The 21,660-nt window shown below is 47.5% G+C and overlaps 1 protein-coding gene across 1 annotated transcript in view; it reads left to right on the top strand.

The window, feature by feature from the left end:
* Nucleotides 1-17,164, top strand: part of LOC140455153 (zinc-binding protein A33-like) — a 32,475-nt gene extending 15,311 nt beyond the window's left edge. The window contains exons 3-6 of the mRNA XM_072549852.1: nucleotides 1,293-1,526; nucleotides 10,593-10,615; nucleotides 14,208-14,320; nucleotides 16,462-17,164. Coding sequence (XP_072405953.1) covers nucleotides 1,293-1,526; nucleotides 10,593-10,615; nucleotides 14,208-14,320; nucleotides 16,462-17,015 — 924 coding nt within the window. The 3' untranslated portion in view covers nucleotides 17,016-17,164. The remainder of the gene's footprint in view (nucleotides 1-1,292; nucleotides 1,527-10,592; nucleotides 10,616-14,207; nucleotides 14,321-16,461) is intronic.
* The last annotated feature ends 4,496 nt before the right edge of the window (nucleotides 17,165-21,660 follow it).

The raw sequence follows: 21,660 nt of genomic DNA, 5'->3' as shown, positions 1-21,660 counted from the left end.
CAAGTTCGATTCCAGCCTCAGGCATCTGTCTGTGTGGAGTTTGCACACTCTCCCTGTACCTGTGTGGGTTTCCTCCGGTTTCCTCCCACAGTCCAACGGTGCGGTGGGAGGAATTGGCCATGCTAAATTGCCCATATTGCTAAGTGCCTTAGTCAGATGGAGATGGGTCTGTGTGGACTTGTTAGGCCAAAGGCCTAACTGTAGGCAATCTAATCTTTGGACTATGGGAGGAAACCAGAGCACCTGGAGGAAACCCAAGCAGACGTGGGGAGAATGTGCAAACTCCACACACAGAGAGTCACCCTGAGGCTGGAATCGAACCTGCGAGGGAGCAGTGCTAACCACTGAGCCACCATGCCACCCTTCTGCCTATCTACTTTGTCCTGACCACTCATGATTTCAAAAGCATCACACAAAATTCCTCTCGGTTTCCTTCTCCCTAACAATAACACAGTCCCAAACTATTCGATCTACCCCTCACTAACTGAAGTTAATAAACAAGGATTTTGTTCCTATTGGAAATAGGTCAGGGCAGATTCACTCCATGGATGCTGGGATGAAGAGGTTTGTCTTCTGGGGAAAGATGAGCGGTATGGCCCGATCCTCAATGGAGCTCAGAAAAATCATTGTTGGTTTTGTGGATTCTGAGCAGGATTGACAGGGTGAATGACAACAGCATGTCACTCAATATCTAACCCTGTGCTGTCCCCGCCATGGGGATATTTGATGGGGACAGTGTAGAGGGAGGTTTACTCTGTATCTAACCCTGTGCTGTCCCTGTCCTGGGAGTGTTTGATGGGGGACAGTGTAGAGGGAGGTTTACTCTGTATCTAACCCTGTGCTGTCCCTGTCCTGGGAGTGTTTGATGGGGGACAGTGTAGACGGAGCTTTACTCTGTATCTAACCCCATGCTGTCCCTGTCCTGGGAGTGTTTGATGGGGACAGTGTAGAGGGAGCTTTACTCTGTATCTAACCCTGTACTGTCCCTGTCCTGGGAGTGTTTGATGGGGACAGTGTAGAGGATGTTTTACTCTGAATCTAACCCTGTGCTGTCCCTGTCCTGGGAGTGTTTGATGGGGACAGTGTAGAGAGAGTTTTACTCTGTATCTAACCCCGTGGTGCCCCTGTCCTGGGAGTGATTGATGATGGTATAGTTTGCTCTTTATCTTGTTGGTCTTTGAATGCTTGCACTAAACTACAGAGTCCACCCTTTGGCATGTCTGTTGCATAATGCTTCATCTATCTGCACTGCTGAGAATATCCTCACCAATACACTCCCTCTTCACCTCTAGGAGCTGGTGAAGGATCTTGAGGAAAACATTGAGGCAGAATTCAGCAAACTGCACCAATTCCTGCAGGATCAGGAGTGTGCGCTGACAGAGAAACTGAAGAGGGAGTCAGAGGTTTTGTTGCACTCTCTGGAGGGTAACCGACGTCTGATCTCGAAGAGAAGCAGCTCCATTGAGAGGCTGATCGATGAGATAAAGTGTCTGATCCACACCGAAGACCAGAACCGAATACTGATGGTGAGGACCGTCACTCTGTATAACATCAGTTCTGGGGGCAGGGTCTTGTGGGAATACGCCAACAATTACTACACATCACCAGAGCCCCGGAGAAGATCCTAGTGGGCTCGCAACTGTAAATCTCACCCCATATGGAGGAAGATCTGTCTACAGCCTGATAAGGGGGCAATTATAGAGAGGTGCTGGGGAGAAATCACACAGTGTAGGTAGGGGAATAATTACACAGTGTTCTTAGGGGTTCATTACACAGTTCTGTTTGGGAATAATTACACAGAGCTGTTGGGGGATAATTACACAATTATGTTAGGGGGTAATTACACAGTGCTGTTTAGGGGTAATTACACAGTGATGTTGGGGTAATTACATAGTGCTGTTAGGTGTATAATTACACAGTGCAGTTAGGGGTAATTACACAGAGCTGTTAGGGTTAATGACACAGTGCTGTTGGGGGTAATGACACAGTTCTGTAAGGGGGCAAATACACAGTGATGTTAGGGGGTAATTACACAGAGCTGTAAGGGGGCAATTACACAGTGCTGTTTAGGGGAAATTACACAGTGCCATTGGGGGTAATTACACAGTGCCATTGGGGGTAAGTACACAGGCTGTTAAGGGTAATTACACAGTGCTGATTGGGAGTAATTACACAGTGCTGTTAGGGGGTAATCACACAGTGCTGTTAGGGGGATACTTACACAGTGCTGTTAGGGGGTAATCACACAGTGCTGCTAGGGGGATACTTACACAGTGCTGTTAGGGGGTGATTACACAGTGCTGTTAGGGGGATACTTACACAGTGCTGTTAGGGGGTAATCACACAGTGCTGTTAGGGGGATACTTACACAGTGCTGTTAGGGGGTAATCACACAGTGCTGTTAGGGGGATACTTACACAGTGCTGTTAGGGGGTGATTACACAGTGCTGTTAGGGGGATACTTACACAGTGCTGTTAGGGGGTAATCACACAGTGCTGTTAGGGGGTAATTACACAGTGCTGTTAGGGGGATAATTACACAGTGCTGTTAGGGGGTAATTACACAGTGCTGTTTGGGGGTAATTACACAGTGCTGTTAGGGGGTGATTACACAGTGCTGTTAGGGGGATACTTACACAGTGCTGTTAGGGGGTAATCACACAGTGCTGTTAGGGGGTAATTACACAGTGCTGTTAGGGGGTAATTACACAGTGCTGTTGGGGGTAATTACACAGTGCTGTTAGGGGGTAATTACACAGTGCTGTTAGGGGGTAATTACACAGTGCTGTTAGGGGGTAATCACACAGTGCTGTTAGGGGGTAATTACACAGTGCTGTTAGGGGGATAATTACACAGTGCTGTTAGGGGGTAATTACACAGTGCTGTTAGGGGGGATAATTACACAGTGCTGTTAGGGGGTAATTACACAGTGCTGTTTGGGGGTAATTACACAGTGCTGTTTGGGGGTAATTACACAGTGCTGTTAGGGGGGTAATTACACAGTGCTGTTAGGGGGGTAATTACACAGTGATGATGGGGGTAATTACACAGTGATGTTAGGGGGTAATCACACAGTGCTGTTAGGGGGATAATTACACAGTGCTGATGGGCGTAATTACACAGTGATGTTAGGGGGTAATCACACAGTGCTGTTAGGGGGATAATTACACAGTGCTGATGGGGGTAATTACACAGTGCTGTTGGGGGTAATTACACAGTGCTGTTAGGGGGATAATTACACAGTGCTGATGGGCGTAATTACACAGTGCTGTTAGAGGGTAATTACACAGTGCTGTTAGGGGGATAATTACACAGTGCTGATGGGGGTAATTACACAGTGCTGTTAGAGGGTAATCACACAGTGCTGTTAGGGGGATAATTACACAGTGCTGATGGGGGTAATTACGCAGTGCTGTTAGAGGGTAATTACACAGTGCTGTTAGGGGGATAATTACACAGTGCTGATGGGGGTAATTACACAGTGCTGTTAGGGGGATAATTACACAGTGATCATGGGGGTAATTACACAGTGCTGTTAGGGGGGTAATTACACAGTGCTGTTAGGGGGCAATTACACAGTGCTGTTAGGGGGTAATTACACAGAGCTGTAAGGGGGTAATTACACAGTGATGTTGGGGGTAATTACACAGTGCTGTTAGGAGTATAATTACACAGTGCAGTTAGGGTTAATTACACAGTGCTGTTGGGGGTAATGACACAGTGCTGTTGGGGGTAATTACACAGTTCTGTAAGGGGGCAATTACGACAGTGATGTTAGGGGGTAATTAAACAGAGCTGTAAGGGGGCAATTACACAGTGCTGTTAGGGGGAAATTACACAGTGCTGTTGGGGGTAATGACACAATGCTGTTGGGGGTAATTACACAGTTCTGTAAGGGGGCAATTACGACAGTGATGTTAGGGGGTAATTAAACAGAGCTGTAAGGGGGCAATTACACAGTGCTGTTAGGGGGAAATTACACAGTGCTATTGGGGGTAATTACACAGTGCTGTTAGGGGTAATTACACAGTGCTGTTAGGGGGATAACTACACAGTGATCATGGGGGTAATTACACAGTGCTGTTAGGGGGGTAATTACACAGTGCTGATTGGGGGCAATTACACAGTGCTGTTAGGGGGTAATTACACAGTGCTGATTGGGAGTAATTACACAGTGCTTTTACGGGGCAATTACACAGTGCTGTTAGGGGGTAATTACACAGTGCTGTTAGGGAGTAATTACACAGTGCTGTTAGGGGGTAATCACACAGTGCTGTTAGGGGGTAATTACACAGTGCTGATGGGGGTAATTACACAGTGCTGTTAGGGGGTAATTACACAGTGCTGTTAGAGGGTAATCGCACAGTGCTGTTAGGGGGATAATTACACAGTGCTGATGGGGGTAATTACACAGTGCTGTTAGGGGGTAATTACACAGTGCTGATGGGGGTAATTACACAGTGCTGTTAGGGGATAATCACACAGTGCTGTTTGGGGGTAATTACACAGTGCTGTTAGGGGGGTAATTACACAGTGCTGTTAGAGGGTAATTACACAGTGCTGTTAGGGGGATAATTACACAGTGCTGATGGGGGTAATTACACAGTGCTGATGGGGGTAATTACACAGTGCTGTTAGAGGGTAATCACACAGTGCTGTTAGGGGGATAATTACACGGTGCTGATGGGGGTAATTACACAGTGCTGTTAGGGGGATAATTACAGAGTGATCATGGGGGTAATTACACAGTGCTGTTAGGGGGGTAATTACACAGTGCTGTTAGGGAGTAATTACACAGTGCTGTTAGGGGGGTAATTACACAGTGCTGTTAGGGGGCAATTACGCAGTGCTGTTAGGGGGTAATTACACAGTGATGTTGGGGGTAATTACATAGTGCTGTTAGGAGTATAATTACACAGTGCAGTTAGGGTTAATTACACAGTGCTGTTGGGGGTAATGACACAGTGCTGTTGGGGGTAATGACACAGTTCTGTAAGGGGGCAATTACGACAGTGATGTTAGGGGGTAATTAAACAGAGCTGTAAGGGGGCAATTACACAGTGCTGTTAGGGCGAAATTACACAGTGCTATTGGGGGTAATTACACAGTGCTGTTAGGGGTAATTACACAGTGCTGTTAGGGGGTAATTACACAGTGCTGATGGGGGTAATTACACAGTGCTGTTAGAGGGTAATTACACAGTGCTGTTAGGGGGATAATTACACAGTGCTGATGGGGGTAATTACACAGTGCTGTTAGGGGGATAATTACACAGTGATCATGGGGGTAATTACACAGTGCTGTTAGGGGGGTAATTACACAGTGCTGTTAGGGGGTAATTACACAGTGCTGTTAGGGGGCAATTACACAGTGCTGTTTGGGAGTAATCACACAGTGCTGTTTGGGAGTAATCACACAGTGCTGTTAGGGGGTAATTACACAGTGCTGTTGGGGGGGGTAATTACACAGTGGTGTTAGGGGGTAATTACACAGTGCTGTTAGTGGGTACTTACCCAGTACTGTTAGGGGGTAATTACACAGTGCTGTTAGGGGGGTAATTACACAGTGCTGTTAGGGGGCAATTACACAGTGCTGTTAGGGGGTAATTACACAGTGCTGTTAGGGGGGTAATTACACAGTGCTGTTAGGGGGCAATTACACAGTGTTGTTAGGGGGCAATTACACAGTGCTGTTTGGGAGTAATTACATGGACCTGTAAGGGGGCAATTACACATTTCTGTTAGGGGGTAATTGCACAGTGCTGTTAGGGTTTAATCACACAGAGCTGTAAGGGGGTAATTACACAGTGATGTTGGGGGTAATTACATAGTGCTGTTAGGAGTATAATTACACAGTGCAGTTAGGGGTAATTACACAGAGCTCTTAGGGTTAATTACACAGTGCTGTTGGGGGTAATGACACAGTGCTGTTGGGGGTAATGACACAGTTCTGTACGGGGGCAATTACGACAGTGATGTTAGGGGGTAATTAAACAGAGCTGTAAGGGGGCAATTACACAGTGCTGTTAGGGGGAAATTACACAGTGCTGTTGGGGGTAATGACACAATGCTGTTGGGGGTAATTACACAGTTCTGTAAGGGGGCAATTACGACAGTGATGTTAGGGGGTAATTAAACAGAGCTGTAAGGGGGCAATTACACAGTGCTGTTTGGGGGTAATTACATAGTGCTCTAATGGGGTAATTACACAGAGCTGTTAGGGGTAGTCACACAATGCTGCTGGGGGTAATTACACAGAGCTGTTGGGGTAATTACACAGTGCTGTTTGGGGGTAATTACACAGTGCTGATGGGGTAATTACACAGTGCTGTTAGGGGGGTAATTACACAGAGCTGTTGGGGTAATTACACAGTGCTGTTTGGGGGTAATTACACAGTGCTGTTTGGGGGTAATTACACAGAGCTGTTGGGGTAATTACACAGTGCTGTTATGGGGTAATTACATAGAGCTGTTGGGGTAATTACACAGAGCTGTTGGGGTAATTACACAGTGCTGTTATGGGGTAATTACACAGATCTGTTGGGGTAATTACACAGTGCTGTTTGGGGGTAATTACACAGTGCTGATGGGGTAATTACACAGTGCTGTTAGGGGGATAATTACACAGAGCTGTTGGGGTAATTACACAGTGCTGTTAGGGGGTAATTACATAGAGCTGTTGGGGTAATTACACAGAGCTGTTAGGGCGTATTTACACAGAGCTGTTAGGGGTAGTCACACAATGCTGCTGGGGGTAATTACACAGAGCTGTTGGGGTAATTACACAGAACTGTTGGGGTAATTACACAGTGCTGTTAGGGTGAAATTACACAGAGCTGTTAGGGGGTAATTACACAGTGCTCTTAGGGGTTAATTACACAGTGCTGTTAGGGGGTAATTACACAGTGCTGTTAGGGGGTAATTACACAGTGCTTTTTGGGGGTAATTACACAGTGCTGTTTGGGGGTAATTACACAGTGCTGTTAGGGGGTAATTACACAGTGCTGTTAAGGATGTAATTACACAGTGTTGTTAGGGGGCAATTACACAGTGCTGTTAAGGATGTAATTACACAGTGCTGTTAGGGGGTAATTACACAGTGCTGTTAGGGGGTTATGACACAGTGCTGTTTACGGTGACCTAGAGGGGTGGCACGGTGGCTCAGTCGTTAGCAATGCTGCCTTACAGTGCAAGGGACCAGGGTTCTATTCCAGCCTCAAGTGACTGGGTGGAGTTGGCACATTCTCCCTGTGTCTGCGTGGGCATCCTCCAGGTGCTCTGGTTTCCTCCCACAGTCCAATAGATGTGCAGGTTAGGGTGGATTGGTCGTGCTAAATTGTCCCATAGTGTTCAGGGATGTGTAGGTTAGGGTGGATTGGCCGTGCTAAATTGTCCCATAGTGTTCAGGGATGTGTAGTTTAGGGTGGATTGGCTGTGCTAAATTGTCCCATAGTGTTCAGGGATGTGTAGGTTAGGGTGGATTGGCCGTGCTAAATTATCCCATAGTGTTCAGGGATGTGTAGGTTGGGTACATTATACAGGAGTAAATATAGGGTAAGGGGGAATGGGTCTGGGTGGGTTACTCTTCGGAGGGTCAGTGTGGACTTGATGGGATTCTATGTACAGCACTGCCTTGCCTTCTTTACGTTGATGAGCAGGGGTTTGTGGTCTGTTTTAATCACAAATTAATGTCTGTGAAGGTATTGGTGGACCTTCGTGACTCCAAATATGAACCGCCAAACCTGCTTTCTCTATCTGGGCATATTTACATACTACATTAGCCGTCGTCCTGGCTGCAAGTGCTATTGGGTGTTCCTCTCCATTGGGCCACCTCTTGGCTACTGGTATCTTGATGCTACACGGGGACGCCTTGCATATCAACACCAGGTCTCGCTTGGGATTACAATGTACCAACACTCAGAGAAGGCTAGCTGTTTCTTCACTTCCCTGAAAGCTATGACTTGGTTACGCGACCATTTCCAAGGCTGACTCCCTGTTAAAGAGTTGATACAATTGTGCCTGGATGGAGGCCAGGCTGTGTGTGTACTTTCCATAATAACTCACTAACCCAAAGAAAGAGCTAAGTTCTGATACAGATGTCGGGGGCCAGGGCGCCTTTGCTCACCCTCCCTTTATCTTCCAGGAGATGTAACCCGGTCTTGCCATCTCTGTAGCCCAAGTCAGTCACTTGGGGGTGCCTGGAACACGCATTTTCTTCCCTTCTTTGGAATACACCCGCCTTGGAGAAACGTCTACGGACTATGTCCAAGTTATCTTACTGCTCCTTATTGGTCTTCCTTGTTATTAGCACATCATCCAGATAAGTGGCGACATGGGGCAGACCTTATAAAGCATTCTCCATCGTTCTCTGGAAAACAGCACAGACTGATGATACCCCAATTGGGAGTCTCGTGGACCTGTACAAAGCCTTCTGGGTAATAATGATAGCATACTTCAGGGAATTCTCATCTAACCCTAGGTACACATGACTCATGTTTAGCTTCATGAGGGACAGCACAACCCCCCCTCTTCCAACACCAGCTTTGTATTTAAATCCTTTGTGCAAGGGATTGGATATTTATCTTTGTTTAAAATCCCCACAAAGGCGAACCGACCCGTCAGACCTCATGACCAGTGCTGCCCAATCCACAAACCGGCCCGGTTTGATGACTCCAGCCTCCGGGTTTCTGCCTCTACTTTTGCCCGTAAGGCAAGGGGGTACTGGGCGGGGCCTTGCAGGGTCACAGAATTGCTTCCTGGTCAACAACGCAAGCTGCCCTTGGCTCCTCTGATCGTCCCCAGGCCTTCCCGCAAATCTTCAGGATATTTAATTAGGACATTTTCTAATGTTGAGCCGATTCGGGTGAATCTTTCTCTTGCCCCATCCAGCCTGGGCCCGGGCATTCCACTCCAATCAGTGGTAACTGAAACGACTGCTTCTCCGAAGAGACTGGAAGTGAAGTTGTACACGTCATCTGTAATGGCTCCCCCAGTATAGGCTGTCAGCCTAGGTGAGGCCTTATGCAAATTTAAGGATTGGAATCCAGAGCAAATTTTATTAAAGAATGTGATCACTGATACAACCACACTGATCTCAACCTCCATTAGAGCCGGGTGACCATTTAATCAGACGTTTATTTTGATTGGTTCTGGTTTGGATGTCGCTAAGCAATGTAACTATTCTAAACCAGTTGTAGGTGGACTCTCCAGGGTGTGCACTCTCCTGGTTATGAGTTCACTTACTCCATTTTGGCCTCGGGAGACTTTTTTGATGTCTCGTGTCTGCACACCATTAGCAAATACATTGGCTTGCTGGCCTGGATCCATTTGTTTTGGAGTTTTGCCGGGGGCTGATCTAGAGTCCCTCTGTACAGGATATGTGCTGAGTGAGGCTATGCAATTGCCTTCACTCATCATGCCCCCTCAAGCTCAGTGGGCTTCTCAAGGGTGGCCACTTCCATCGGAATACCCTACAACTCAATAATCTCTACTTTCGGCATTTTCCAATGATAAAGCCTATTGTAGTGGCTGTCTCAAGTCCAGTTGGGCTTCAGCTAGTGGGCACTTCTGCATCATTAATCCCACATACCAAACTGTGTCTCAGCAACTCATAAGGGGCTAAATCAAAGTCATATACCTCTGCCCATCATCTTAACTGCCTCAGAAATCCCGACACAGATTCCCTGGTTCTCGAACTGCAGAGTAAAACCGATAGTATATCACCATTAGAGGAGGCTTGAGGTCATAATATTCCATTAACTAAATCTGTCAACTCTTGCAAGATTTTTGTATTTGGTGCCTCAGGGAAAGTCAGGCTCCTAATAACTGAAAAAGCTGCAGGTCCACAAGCTGTCAGGAGAATAACTCATTGCTTTTCAATTCAGTTTGCCCGGAAACAAATAACACATTCTTTCCACATACTTGGTCTCGACTTTGACAGCAGGATCAAATGAGTCAAGCCTCTGCAAATAGTGGCAGGATGCCAGAAGTGACTACCCCGACTCAAAGGCGATCGTTATGAACGAATTCCTTCTGGGCCATTCTTTCACGTCGTTGCTACTGAAAAAGACTCCACTGAGGCTGATATCCCGTCACAAAGTCCCTCTTTATTTACACATGGTGACACTGACCCAGCTCCCTCACAGCAGGCTCCCAGAGTGAACAGAATCTCTGACAGTCCTGTTTATATCTGTCAGCCAGGACTCCCTGACTGGACCAGGGTAACAGCCCCAATCAGGGAACTCATTCTATGAGGTATCCTCTGGCTGACCTTGTTACAATCACTACAGTGGTATTCACAGAGTTTGGCTGATACTCACGCAGTGCTGCTTGAGGTGCATTGACTCCTTGTCATCTTCTCTCAGTTGGTTAGTATTGTCTTCACTCCCTTGCTCTGGAGGCTGGGAGAGAGTAGTTGTGCACATACTAAATATTTGAATGATACAATCACTGTCTGAAGCAAGTTCCCAAAGCAATCCCTCAATCTCCACAGCTGGAGCTGTGCTGTCAACATCAGTAAATATCTAATTGTGGCCATTTTCTTTCCTGACTGCTGTGAACAGTTTATTAATTGTGTTGTTTTTATGTATATAGGATACCAAGAATATTCTTCAAAGGTAGGTAACTGCATAAAACATCCCTCCATTTCAACTACAAGAGTGTCCATAACTGTATCTTTGTGTGTGTGTGTGTATTTATGTGTTAGTGTGTTATTGAGATTGTGTATGTGTATGTGTGTGTTATTGTGTATGTGTATTTGTGTGTGTGTATGTGTGTGTTAGTGTGTGTGTGTTTATGTGTTAGTGTGTTATTGTGTATGTTTATTTGTGTGTTAGTGTGTTATTGTGTATGTGTATTTGTTTGTTAGTGTGGATGTATATTTGTGTGTTTGTGTGTGTGTGTTAGTGTATGTGTGTGTGCGCATGTTACTGTGTATGCAGATTTGTGTGTGTTACTGTATGTGTTTATTTGTGTGTGTTACTGTGTATGTGTATTTGTGTGTATGTGTGTGTTACTGTATGTGTGTGTATTTGTGTGTGTGTGTGCATGTTACTGTGTATGTGTATTTGTGTGTTTGTGTATGTGTGTTAGTGTGTGTATATTTGTGTGTGTGCGTGCATGTTACTGTATATGTGTATTTGTGTGTGTGTATATGTGTGTGTTACTTTATGTATGTATCTGTATGTGTGTATGTGTGTTACGGTGTCTGTGCATTTTCGTGTTTGTGTATATGTGTTAGTGTGTGCATGTTACTGTGTATGTTTATTTGTGTGTGTCTATATGTGTGTGTTACTGTATGTGTGTATTTGTGTGTTTGTGTTAGTGTGTGTGTATATTTGTGTATGTGTCTTTGTGTGTGTGTGTGCGTTCATGTGTTAGTGCGTGTATCTTAGGGAGGAGGTCAGAGGCTAGGAATACTGCAGTGAGTGACTCACCACCTGACTCCTCAGAGTCTATCCACCATCTACAAGGCTCAAGTCAGGAGTATGATGGAATACTTTGCACTTACCTAGATGGGTACAGCTCTAACAGTCCATGAAGTTTGACACCATCCAGGACAACGCAATTGTGTGATCCACAAACATCCACTACATCTACCACTGGTGCTTAGTGGCAACATTGTGTATCATCTACAAGGTGCACTGCATAAATTCACCAAAGCTCCTTAGACAGCACCTTCCAGACTCTCAACCACTTCCATCTAGGACAAGGGCAGCAGATACATGGGAACACCATCATCTCCAAGTTCCCCTCCAAGCCACTCACCATCCCAACTTGGAAATATATTGCCACTCCTTCACTGTCGCTGGGTCAGAATCCCAGGCAGCAGATCATTCTCCACTGGGGAACCCACATGGGAAAGCTTCTTCCATGTCATTTACCTACCCCCATGCCCAATTAGGACATAGAATCCCAACAATGTGGAAAACAGGCCATTGAGCCCATAGAGGCCACACTGACCCTCCAAAGAACATCCCATCCAGGACCCACTCCGTCCCACGAAACTCTGCATTTCCCATGGCTAATCCACCCAGCCTGCACACCCCTGAAGAATATGGCATAATTCAGCATGGCCGATCCATCTAACTTAGGAGGAGACTGGAGCACCCAAAGGAAGTGCATACAGGCACAGGGGGAATGTTTAAACCTTTCAGACAGTTGCCCAAGGGTGGCACTGGTGCGGCAGTATTGCTAACCACTGAGCCACCGTGCCACCCCAACATGCACTGCTTTCAGCACAACGTCATCCCCCTAATGGTTAGTACTCGCAGCTTTTTTAGCTCCCTGGCTCATCACTATCCTTTCCATTGTCTAACCAGCCTCTGGTCTCTCTCTTTCAGCTCCATTTCCATCTATCGGTCATTTCTTTACCAAACACCACCCTCTCCCCACACCCCCACCCTCACCCGCACATACCATCCTTTCAGCACATACACCACCTTTTCCGAGCGGCCATCAGATGGAGACATGAAATGTTAACTCTGCTTTCTCTCTCACAACCCCGCTGGGTTTTTCCGGCAACTTTGGTTTTCGTTTCAGATTTCCAGTGTCTGCAGTCCTTTCTTTTTTGTTTTGGTTTTTAATGTTCTGGGGACGTTGGTTCGAATCCTCTCATCGCAGGCGCTCAAACGTGAAATCAATGGAAGTGGCGTGGGCAGAAAGCTTGTGCAATGATAACTGGTGTTTCCTAAAAGGGGAATCCTGCTCGGTAAAACCCGGGATGGCGTGCTGGCGCAGTGGGCAGTGCCGCTGCCTCACGGTGCCTGGGACCTGGGTTCCCTGCTACCATTGGATGACTGTCTGTGTGGGGTCTGCGTGTTGTCCCCATGGGTTTCCTTCGGCTGCTCCCGCTTCCTCCCACAGTCCCAAGATGTGCAGGTCAGGTGGGGTGGCCATTAAAATTACCCATAGTGCCCAGGGTGGATTATGGGAAATGCAAGCTTATGGGGATAGCGTAGTCGGATGGGTCTGGGTAGGGATGATTTTCACAGGGTCGGTGATGGGCTGAATGGCCTGCTTTGACACTGTAGGGACTCTATGGCACCAATGTCCTTCAGGAAGGGAAACCTGTTACCCTTGCCTGTCTGGCATGTGACTCCAGGCCTACAGCAATGTATTTGACTCTTAACTGCCCTCTGAAACAGTCCGAGGAAGCCAATCTCTCCAAGGGCATTTGGAGATGGGGGCAGCTGTTATGGACCAGGGCAGACCCCCCCCCCCCCCCCCCGCCCTCAAAATATTTTGATAGCCCACACCTAACTTTTTCTCATGTTAAAGGCAGATGTGGAGTGGATATTCCAGGTGCAATGCAGCTGGACAAACCACTCAGCTTTAAGCAAAACAGAATTTATTCAAACACTACAGTGAAACACATACAAAAGAAAACCAAATTTCAAGTGACTTAACCATTGGAAAACTTAAAATGTCCTGATACACCAACTTAACTAAGGAGCTGTTACAGTCCAGTAACATCCCATCAACACACCCCTTGGTGAAAAGGTAAATCCAAATGGGTGGCACGGTGGTTCAGTGGTTAACGCTGTTGCCTTGCAGCACCAGGGACCCAGTTTCGATTCCAGCCTTGGGCGGCTGTCTGTGTAGAGTTTGCACATTCTGCTCAGGTTTGCGTGGGTTTGCTCTGGTTTCCTCCCACAGTCCAAAGATGTGCGGGTCAGGTGAATTGTCCATTCTATGTTGCCCATCGTGTTAGGTGCATAAGTCAGAGGGGAAATGGGTCTGGGTGGGTTACTCTTTGGAGGGTTGGTGTGGACTGGTTGGGCCCAAGTAGGGAATCTAAACAAGTATGCGTCCTTACAGGAAAGAAGGATTTCAGAGACAGAAGCCAGTCAAGAGTCACCTGCTGAAGCATGCAACCTTATTTGTACTTTAGCAGCTTCTGACTGCATGCTACAAATAAAGCAACTGGAAAGAAATGTCTGAATGAAAGAACTGGCCACTCCCCTGCCATTGTTTAAAGTAGACATTTCCAGACATTTCGGCACCTCTGCCTTTACAACCCCTCTTGAAAAAACCCAAAGACACCATACCCTTGTTAAAGTGACTGCATCGCCACATAGCTAGTGATACCTCCGTCACCATGATTGAATAATATAAGTAAAAGGCTCTGCGCTTTCATTGAAATACAATTCCAGTTGTGAGGAGATGTTGCAGTGATGACTTACCCAATCGTGTTGCTGCCTTTCTCAGGACTGATTTACACAACGAGCCGATCCTGCAGCCTCCTGAGCTGAATTTGGGAGAGTATAAGGGCCCTCTTCAGTACGCAGCGTGGAAACAGATGCTGAGCGTCATCAGCCCAGGTACGTAACTCCTCTGGTCTTGTGGATTCCCGGGGCACCGCTCACGTAGCGAGCACGCCACGTCAAACTCAGCTCGACACCATCGTCTTGCAGGTTTAAGTGCCACCATTCTGGTTTATTCCGAGCTGAAGTTTATAAAGAGAGCCTCAGGGCAAACGAATGTCTGTCGCATTGTGACGCAGGTGTATTTCTATTTAATACCGAGCGTTGTAAATGCCAGTGCAATCCTACAGTGTTACGTCCAGTTAAGTGAAGTTAAATATAAGACCAGAAGCCCACTCAACGCTTAACTAATAAAAATAAAGTTGCATTCAGTACAGGGGGATAGGATCAAACGCCCATCTGTTTCCATGGTATCACGTGTCTGCCCATATATCCACTGGATTCCAAACCCCTTTGAACTCACTAGGAACCCATTGAACCTGCTTTATCAGCCACTCAGTGGCACTCTGGTCTCTGCCTCGGAGCATTTTGGGTTTCACTCTGAGTCCAGAGCCTTTGAGCAGCGCTGCATGGGGACAAAGGTACCTTTTTTCAGACCATTGAAGATCACCATCCCTCCTCTCCAACAAACCCCTGACATGCATCGAAGAGCGATGCAGGGTCTTGACAGCACAGAAGAAAAGCCATTTGGCCCATCAAATCCATGCCATTTGCCTGTATCAATCAAACCCATCAGCCATCACATGCCCACATATCACACTGCAGGATACTTCCCTGAATTGCCATCTCAGATCATTCATTACCTGTTCTTCCACGCCCTGCACGACCATCTCCTCCACCTTCTCTCCCCCCCCCCCACCCCCCCTCCCCCTCCCCCGCCACTCCTCCACCCCATGGGCAGCCTGTTTCAGGTGAACTCTGTTTCTCTCTCCACAGATGCTGCCAGTTTCTCCAGCATTTTATCTATAGATCCACAGCATCTGAAATGTTTTGCTTTCATTGGAAACAGATCATTTGGCCATTATCGGTTTGTTGTGTGTCGGCATGTGTGTCTGTGTCTGAGTGTGTGTGTGTGTGTGTGTGAGTGAGTGTGTGTAGCTGACTGTGAGTATCTATGTGTGTGCATGTCTGTCTGTCTGTCAGTGTATGTCTGTGTCTGAGTGTGTGTGTCTGTATGGGTATGTCTGTGTCTGTGTGAATGTGTGTATCTGACTGTATCTGTGTGTGTGTGCCTGTCAGTGTGTGTCTTGTGTCTGAATGTGTGTGTGTGTCTGTGTGAGTATGTCTGTATCTTTGTGAATGCGTGTAGCCAACTGGGGGTATCTGTGTGTGCGTGTCTGTCTGTCAGTCAATGTGTGTCTGTGCCTGAGTGTGTATGTCTGTATCTGTAGCTGACTGCATGCATGTAGCCGACTGTGTGTGTGTGTGTGTGTGTGTGTGTGTGTGTGAGTGTGTGTAGCTGACTGTGAGTATCTGTGTGTGTACGTGTCTGTCTGTCTGTCAGTGTATGTCTGTGTCTGAGTGTGTGTGTCTGTATGGGTATGTCTGTGTCTGTGTGAATGTGTGTATCTGACTGTATCTGTGTGTGTGTGCCTGTCAGTGTGTGTCTTGTGTCTGAATGTGTGTGTGTGTCTGTGTGAGTATGTCTGTATCTTTGTGAATGCGTGTAGCCGACTGGGGGTATCTGTGTGTGCGTGTCTGTCTGTCAGTCAGTGTGTGTCTGTGCCTGAGTGTGTATGTCTGTATCTGTAGCTGACTGCGTGCATGTAGCCGACTGTGAGTGTGTGTGTGTGTGTGTGTGTGTGTGTGTGTGTGTGTGGAGGGCACCATTACTGTGCCTAGATTATCTGCCATGGCCTGTACGTTATAATGCTGTAAAGCACGCTCCATTGGGAACACTATTGGCTTCTTGGATTGATCAAGGTGCAGTGCTCAAAGGCACTGAGGGATATGGTCCAGAGGCAGGTAGATGGAGCTAGGCACAGATCAGCCATGACCTTGGTGAATGGTGGAACAGGCTGGAGGGGCTGAATAGCTAACTCCTGTTCCTAACTAATTTCACGACCCCATCACCCATCAAGTGGAGCACCTCTCCCTATCCTCGCGGCGCACCTTTTACATGTGGCGGTAAACTCTCTCACCGTGACTGACGTGTCTCTGCCCTGTGTATGTGTGTGTGTGTGTGTGTGCGCCCCCAGTGCCAGCTGCTATGACCTTCGACCCGGACACAGCCAACCCCGGCCTAGTGCTGTCCAAAGACCACACCATGGTGAAGCGCCGCTCCAGGTTCAAGCAGCTGCCGGAGAGCGCCAAGCGGTTCAGCTTCCACGCCGCGGTGCTGGGGGAGGCGGGTTTCGCCTGGGGCCGGCATTACTGGGAGCTGGATGTGGACGGCATGGCCGGCTGGATCGTCGGGGTGGCTAGTGAGATGGCGAGCAGGCACGACGACGTGCCGCTGACCCCTGCCAACGGTTTCTGGACGGTGCGGCTGTGGAACGGGAAGGTGCACGCGGCTGACGGCGCCCGGGATAGTGCCGGCTCCCTGTGCTGCTCCGAGGGCAGGCCCGACAGGCTGGGGCTCTACCTGGACTACGGTGAGGGTCAGCTGTCCTTCTACAGCGCTTCTGACATGTCCCATCTCTACACCTTCTTCCATCGCTTCCAAGAGAAACTCTACCCCTTCGCTCTGCCGCTGCCCAGCCTGGAAACGGCCGAGGCAGAGATCCTGAAGCTGTTCCATTTGTATTTGTGAGGGTTGAGAGGGACGCAGGAAGGGACAGGCAACGGAAGGTCAAAGGTGGTGCCTCCCCGGCGCAGAGTGAGAGTTGGTTGCAGTCCCGCCTACCCCATGCATCTCTGAAACAGGATGGTTCGAAAATAAAGAATATAAGGCACACCTGAGAGACGTTGACGGCTGTCAATTGTAGGAGGGGGCTTTGAATGGGGGAGGGGGACGGGGGGTTGGTTTCTTTCCCACTAGCTGGATTCTGAAGCTGAAGGTGCCATGACTCCTTGGATACTGTCCAACAGATGAGACTCTCTCTCCAAGGTGGAACACTCTAGGTTCAAGGCAAGCTCCGAGAGTGGTGAGCCCTAAATTCAATCTGACACCCTCTGTGCTGGGAGGGTCTGCTTCCCCAATCATTGTGTTAATGTGAAGACTCCTTTACCCCTTTATCCTCAAATCAATAGTTTGCTCAACAGTGTTTTGGAGAAGAGGAATGCTACTCCTACAGAGACACAGACACACAAACACACACATACATACATATATGTATATTTATATATAGGCTCTCATACATACACATATGCGTGCACATCCACACACACATACACATATGCAGGCTCTCGCGCACACAACATACAACATACACACACACACACACACACAGGCTCTCTCACACACACAAACACACAAGCTCTCTCTCTCTGTCTCTCTTGCACACACATACACACACACACTCTTGCTCTCTCTCACTCACAGACACACACACACGCGTGCATACGCAGAGGCACACGCACACAAACACACACACACATAAACACATAGACTCTCTCTCTCTGTCTCTCTCACACACACACACGCTCACTCTCTCTCTCTCACTCACAGACACACTCGCACACACACACGCAGATACACACGCAGACACACACACACACAAGCACACCAAAACACAATCTCTCTCTCTCTCTCTCACTCACTCACACACACACACACACAAACACACACAGACATGTGTTTTCTCTCTCTCTCACTCACAGACACACACACAAACACACACACAGACATGCGCTCTCTCTCACTCACAGACACACACACACACACACACACAAACACACACGCAGACATGTGCCCTCTCTCTCTCTCACTCACAGACACACACACGTGCACACAAACACACAGGCACTCTCTCTCTATCCTTTCTCACATACACACACACACACTCTGACTCTCACTCACAGACACACACACGCACACATAAACACACAGGCACTCTCTCTCTCTCTCAGTTTCCCTCTCACAGACATACACACACACATATGCACAGGCACACGCACATGCACACAGACACAGACAGACAGACACACAGGCTCTCTCTCTCTCTCACACACAAATACACACACACTCTGACTCTCACAGACACACACATACACACACACATACACACGCATATGCACACAGACACAGACAGACACACACACACACAAACACACAGGTCTCTCTCTCTGGCTCTCTCACACAGACGTGCATGCACACATACACACACACACACGCACGTTCACACCCCTTTAAAGATCAACAAGGCAGCTTATGTGTGGAACCTCACCATACTAAACGAGTGTTTTGCATCAGTGTTTACTGTGGAGAAGGATATGGAAAGTTCAGAACTTTGGGAAATAAATACCAACATGCTGAAAAATGTCCATATTACAGAGCAGGAAGAGCTGGATGTCTTAAAACGCATGTAGGTGGATAAATCTCCAGGACCTGATCAGGTGTACCCAGAACTCTGTGGGAAGCTAGCAAAGTGATTCCTGAGTCCCTTGCTGAGATATTTCAATCATTGATACTCACAGGTGAGGTGCCGGCAGACTGGAGGTTGGCAAACGTGGTGCCACTGTTTAAGAAGGGTGGTAAAGATAAGCCAGGGAACTATAGACCGGTGAGCCTGACCTCGGTGGTGGGCAAGTTGTTGGAGGGAATCCTGAGGGACAGGATGTACATGTATTTGGAAAGGCAAGGACTCATTCGGGATAGTCAACATGGCTTTGTGCGTGGGAAATCATGTCTCACAAACTTGATTGTTACTTCCTCAAAAAACTCAAAGAGGATTGATGAGGGCAGAGCAGTAGATGTGATCTATATAGACTTCAGTAAGGCGTTCGACAAGGTTCCCCATGGGAGACTGATGAGCGAGTTTAGATCTTATGGAATACAGGGAGAACTAGCTATTTGGATACAGAACTGGCTCAAAGGTAGAAGACAGAGAGTGGTAGTGGAGGGTTGTTTTTCAGACTGGAGGCCTGTGACCAGTGGAGTGCTACAAGGATCGGTGCTGGGTCCATTGTTTTCCATCATTTATATAAATTATTTGGATGTGAGCTTTAAAGTACAGTTTGTAAGTTTGCATATGACACCAAAATTGGAAGTGTAGTGGACAGTGAAGAAGGTTACCTCAGATTAAAACGGGACCTTGATTAGATGGGTCAATGGGCTGAGGAGTGGCAAATGAAGTTTAATTTAGATAAATGTGAGGTGCTGCATTTTGGGAAAGCAAATCTTAGCAGGACTTACACACTTAATGGTAAGGTCCTAGGGAGTGTTACTGAACAAAGAGACCTTGGAGTGCAGGTTCATACCTTGAAAGTGGAGTCGCAGGAAGGTAGGATAGTGAAGAAGGCATTTGGTATGCTTTCCTTTATTGGTCAGAGTATTGAGTACAGGAGTTGGGAGGTCATGTTGCAGCTGTTGGTTGGGCCACTTTTGGAACACTGTGTGCAATTCTGGTCTCCTTCCTATTGGAAGGATGTTGTGAAACTTGAAAGGGTTCAGAAAAGATTTACAAAGATGTTGCCAGGGTTGGAGCAACAAGGAAAGGCTGAACAGGCTGGAACTATTACCCACTGAGCATAGGATGTTGAGGGGTGACCTTATAGAGGTTCGTACAATCATGAGGGTGAATAGCCAAGGTCTTGCCCCCATGGTTGGGGAGTTTAAAACTAGAGAGAGTAGGTTTGGGGTGAGAGGGGAAAGATATAAAAGAGACCTAAGAGGCAACTTTTTCACACAGAGGGTGGATCGTGAATGGAATGAGCTGCCAGAGGAAGTGGTGGAGGCTGGTACAATTGCAACATTTAAGAGGCATTTGGATGGGTATATGAATGGGAAGGGCTCAGGGGGATTGAGGTCAAATACTGGCAAATGGGACCAGATTAATTTTGGATACCTGGTTGGCATGAATGAGTGGGCCTGTATCTGTACTGTACATCTCAATGACTCGATGACACACACAACCAATCTCACACACACACACACACACACACACACGCACACAAAATCACACTCACAGACACATGCACAAAATCACACTCACAGACACACACACACATACACACGGAAACACACACATACACACACACACACACACACACACACACACACACACACACACACACACACACACACACACACAATCACACTCACAAACACAGACACACACACACATAGACATGGGCATGGACTACAGGACAGAAATGACTCCACTTTGCATTAAGTTACAAATTTCAATGACGTCAAAATGAAAAATGAAAATATTTGCCAGAAAAGGACAGACTAGAGGGCACTGTTCTACAGTTTTGCATAGTATTTTCTTCAACAGTGCAGAGGGAGCTTTACTCTGTATCTAACCCCGTGCTGTCCCTGTCCTGGGAGTGTTTGATGGGGACAGTGTAGAGGAAGCTTTACTCTGTATCTAACCCCATGCTGTCCCTGTTTTTAGATTACTTACAGTGTGGAAACAGGCCCTTCGGACCAACAAGTCCACACCGCCCCGCTGAAGCGCAACCCACCCATACCCCTACAGAGAACCTGGGTCTCTGGCGCTGTGAGGCAGTAGTGCTAACCACTGTGCCACCGTGCCGTCCATGTTCTGGGAGTGTTTGATGGGGACAGTGTAGAGGGAGTTTTATTCTGTATCTAACCCCGTGCTGTCCCTGTCCTGGGAGTGTTTGATGGGGACAGTGTAGAGGGAGTTTTATTCTGTATCTAACCCCGTGCTGTCCCTGTCCTGGGAGTGTTTGATGGGGGACAGTTTAGAGGGAGCTTTACTCTGTATCTAACCCCGTGGTGTCCCTTTCCTAGGAGTGTTTGATGGGGACAGTGTAGAGGGAGCTTTACTCTGTATCTAACCCCGTGCTGTCCCTTTCCTAGGAGTGTTTGATGGGGACAGTGTAGAGGCAGCTTTACTCTGTATCTAACCCCGTCCTGTCCCTGTCCTGGGAATGTTTGATGGGGGACAGGGTAGAGAGAGCTTTATTCTGTATCTAACCCTGTGCTGTCCCTGTCCTGGGAGTGTTTGATGGGGACAGTGTAGAGGGAGCTTTAATCTCTGTCTAACCGCGTGCTGTCCCTGTGCTGGGAGGGTTTCATGGGGGACAGTGTAGAGGGAGTTTTATTCTGTATCTAACCCCATGCTGTCCCTGTCCTGGGAGTGTTTGATGGGGGACAGTTTAGAGGTAGCTTTACTCTGTATCTAACCGCGTGCTGTCCCTGTCCTGGGAACGTTTGATGGGGGACAGGGTAGAGGAAGCTTTACTCTGTATCTAACCCTGTGCTGTCCCTGTCCTGGGAACGTTTGATGGGGGACAGGGTAGAGAGAGCTTTACTCTGTATCTAA

The sequence above is a fragment of the Chiloscyllium punctatum genome, chromosome 30 (genome assembly GCF_047496795.1).
Source record: "Chiloscyllium punctatum isolate Juve2018m chromosome 30, sChiPun1.3, whole genome shotgun sequence".
NCBI classification, from domain to species: Eukaryota; Metazoa; Chordata; class Chondrichthyes; order Orectolobiformes; family Hemiscylliidae; genus Chiloscyllium; species Chiloscyllium punctatum.
The sequence above is the reverse complement of the archived record's forward strand: the minus strand, read 5'-3'. Positions and strand labels throughout refer to the sequence as shown.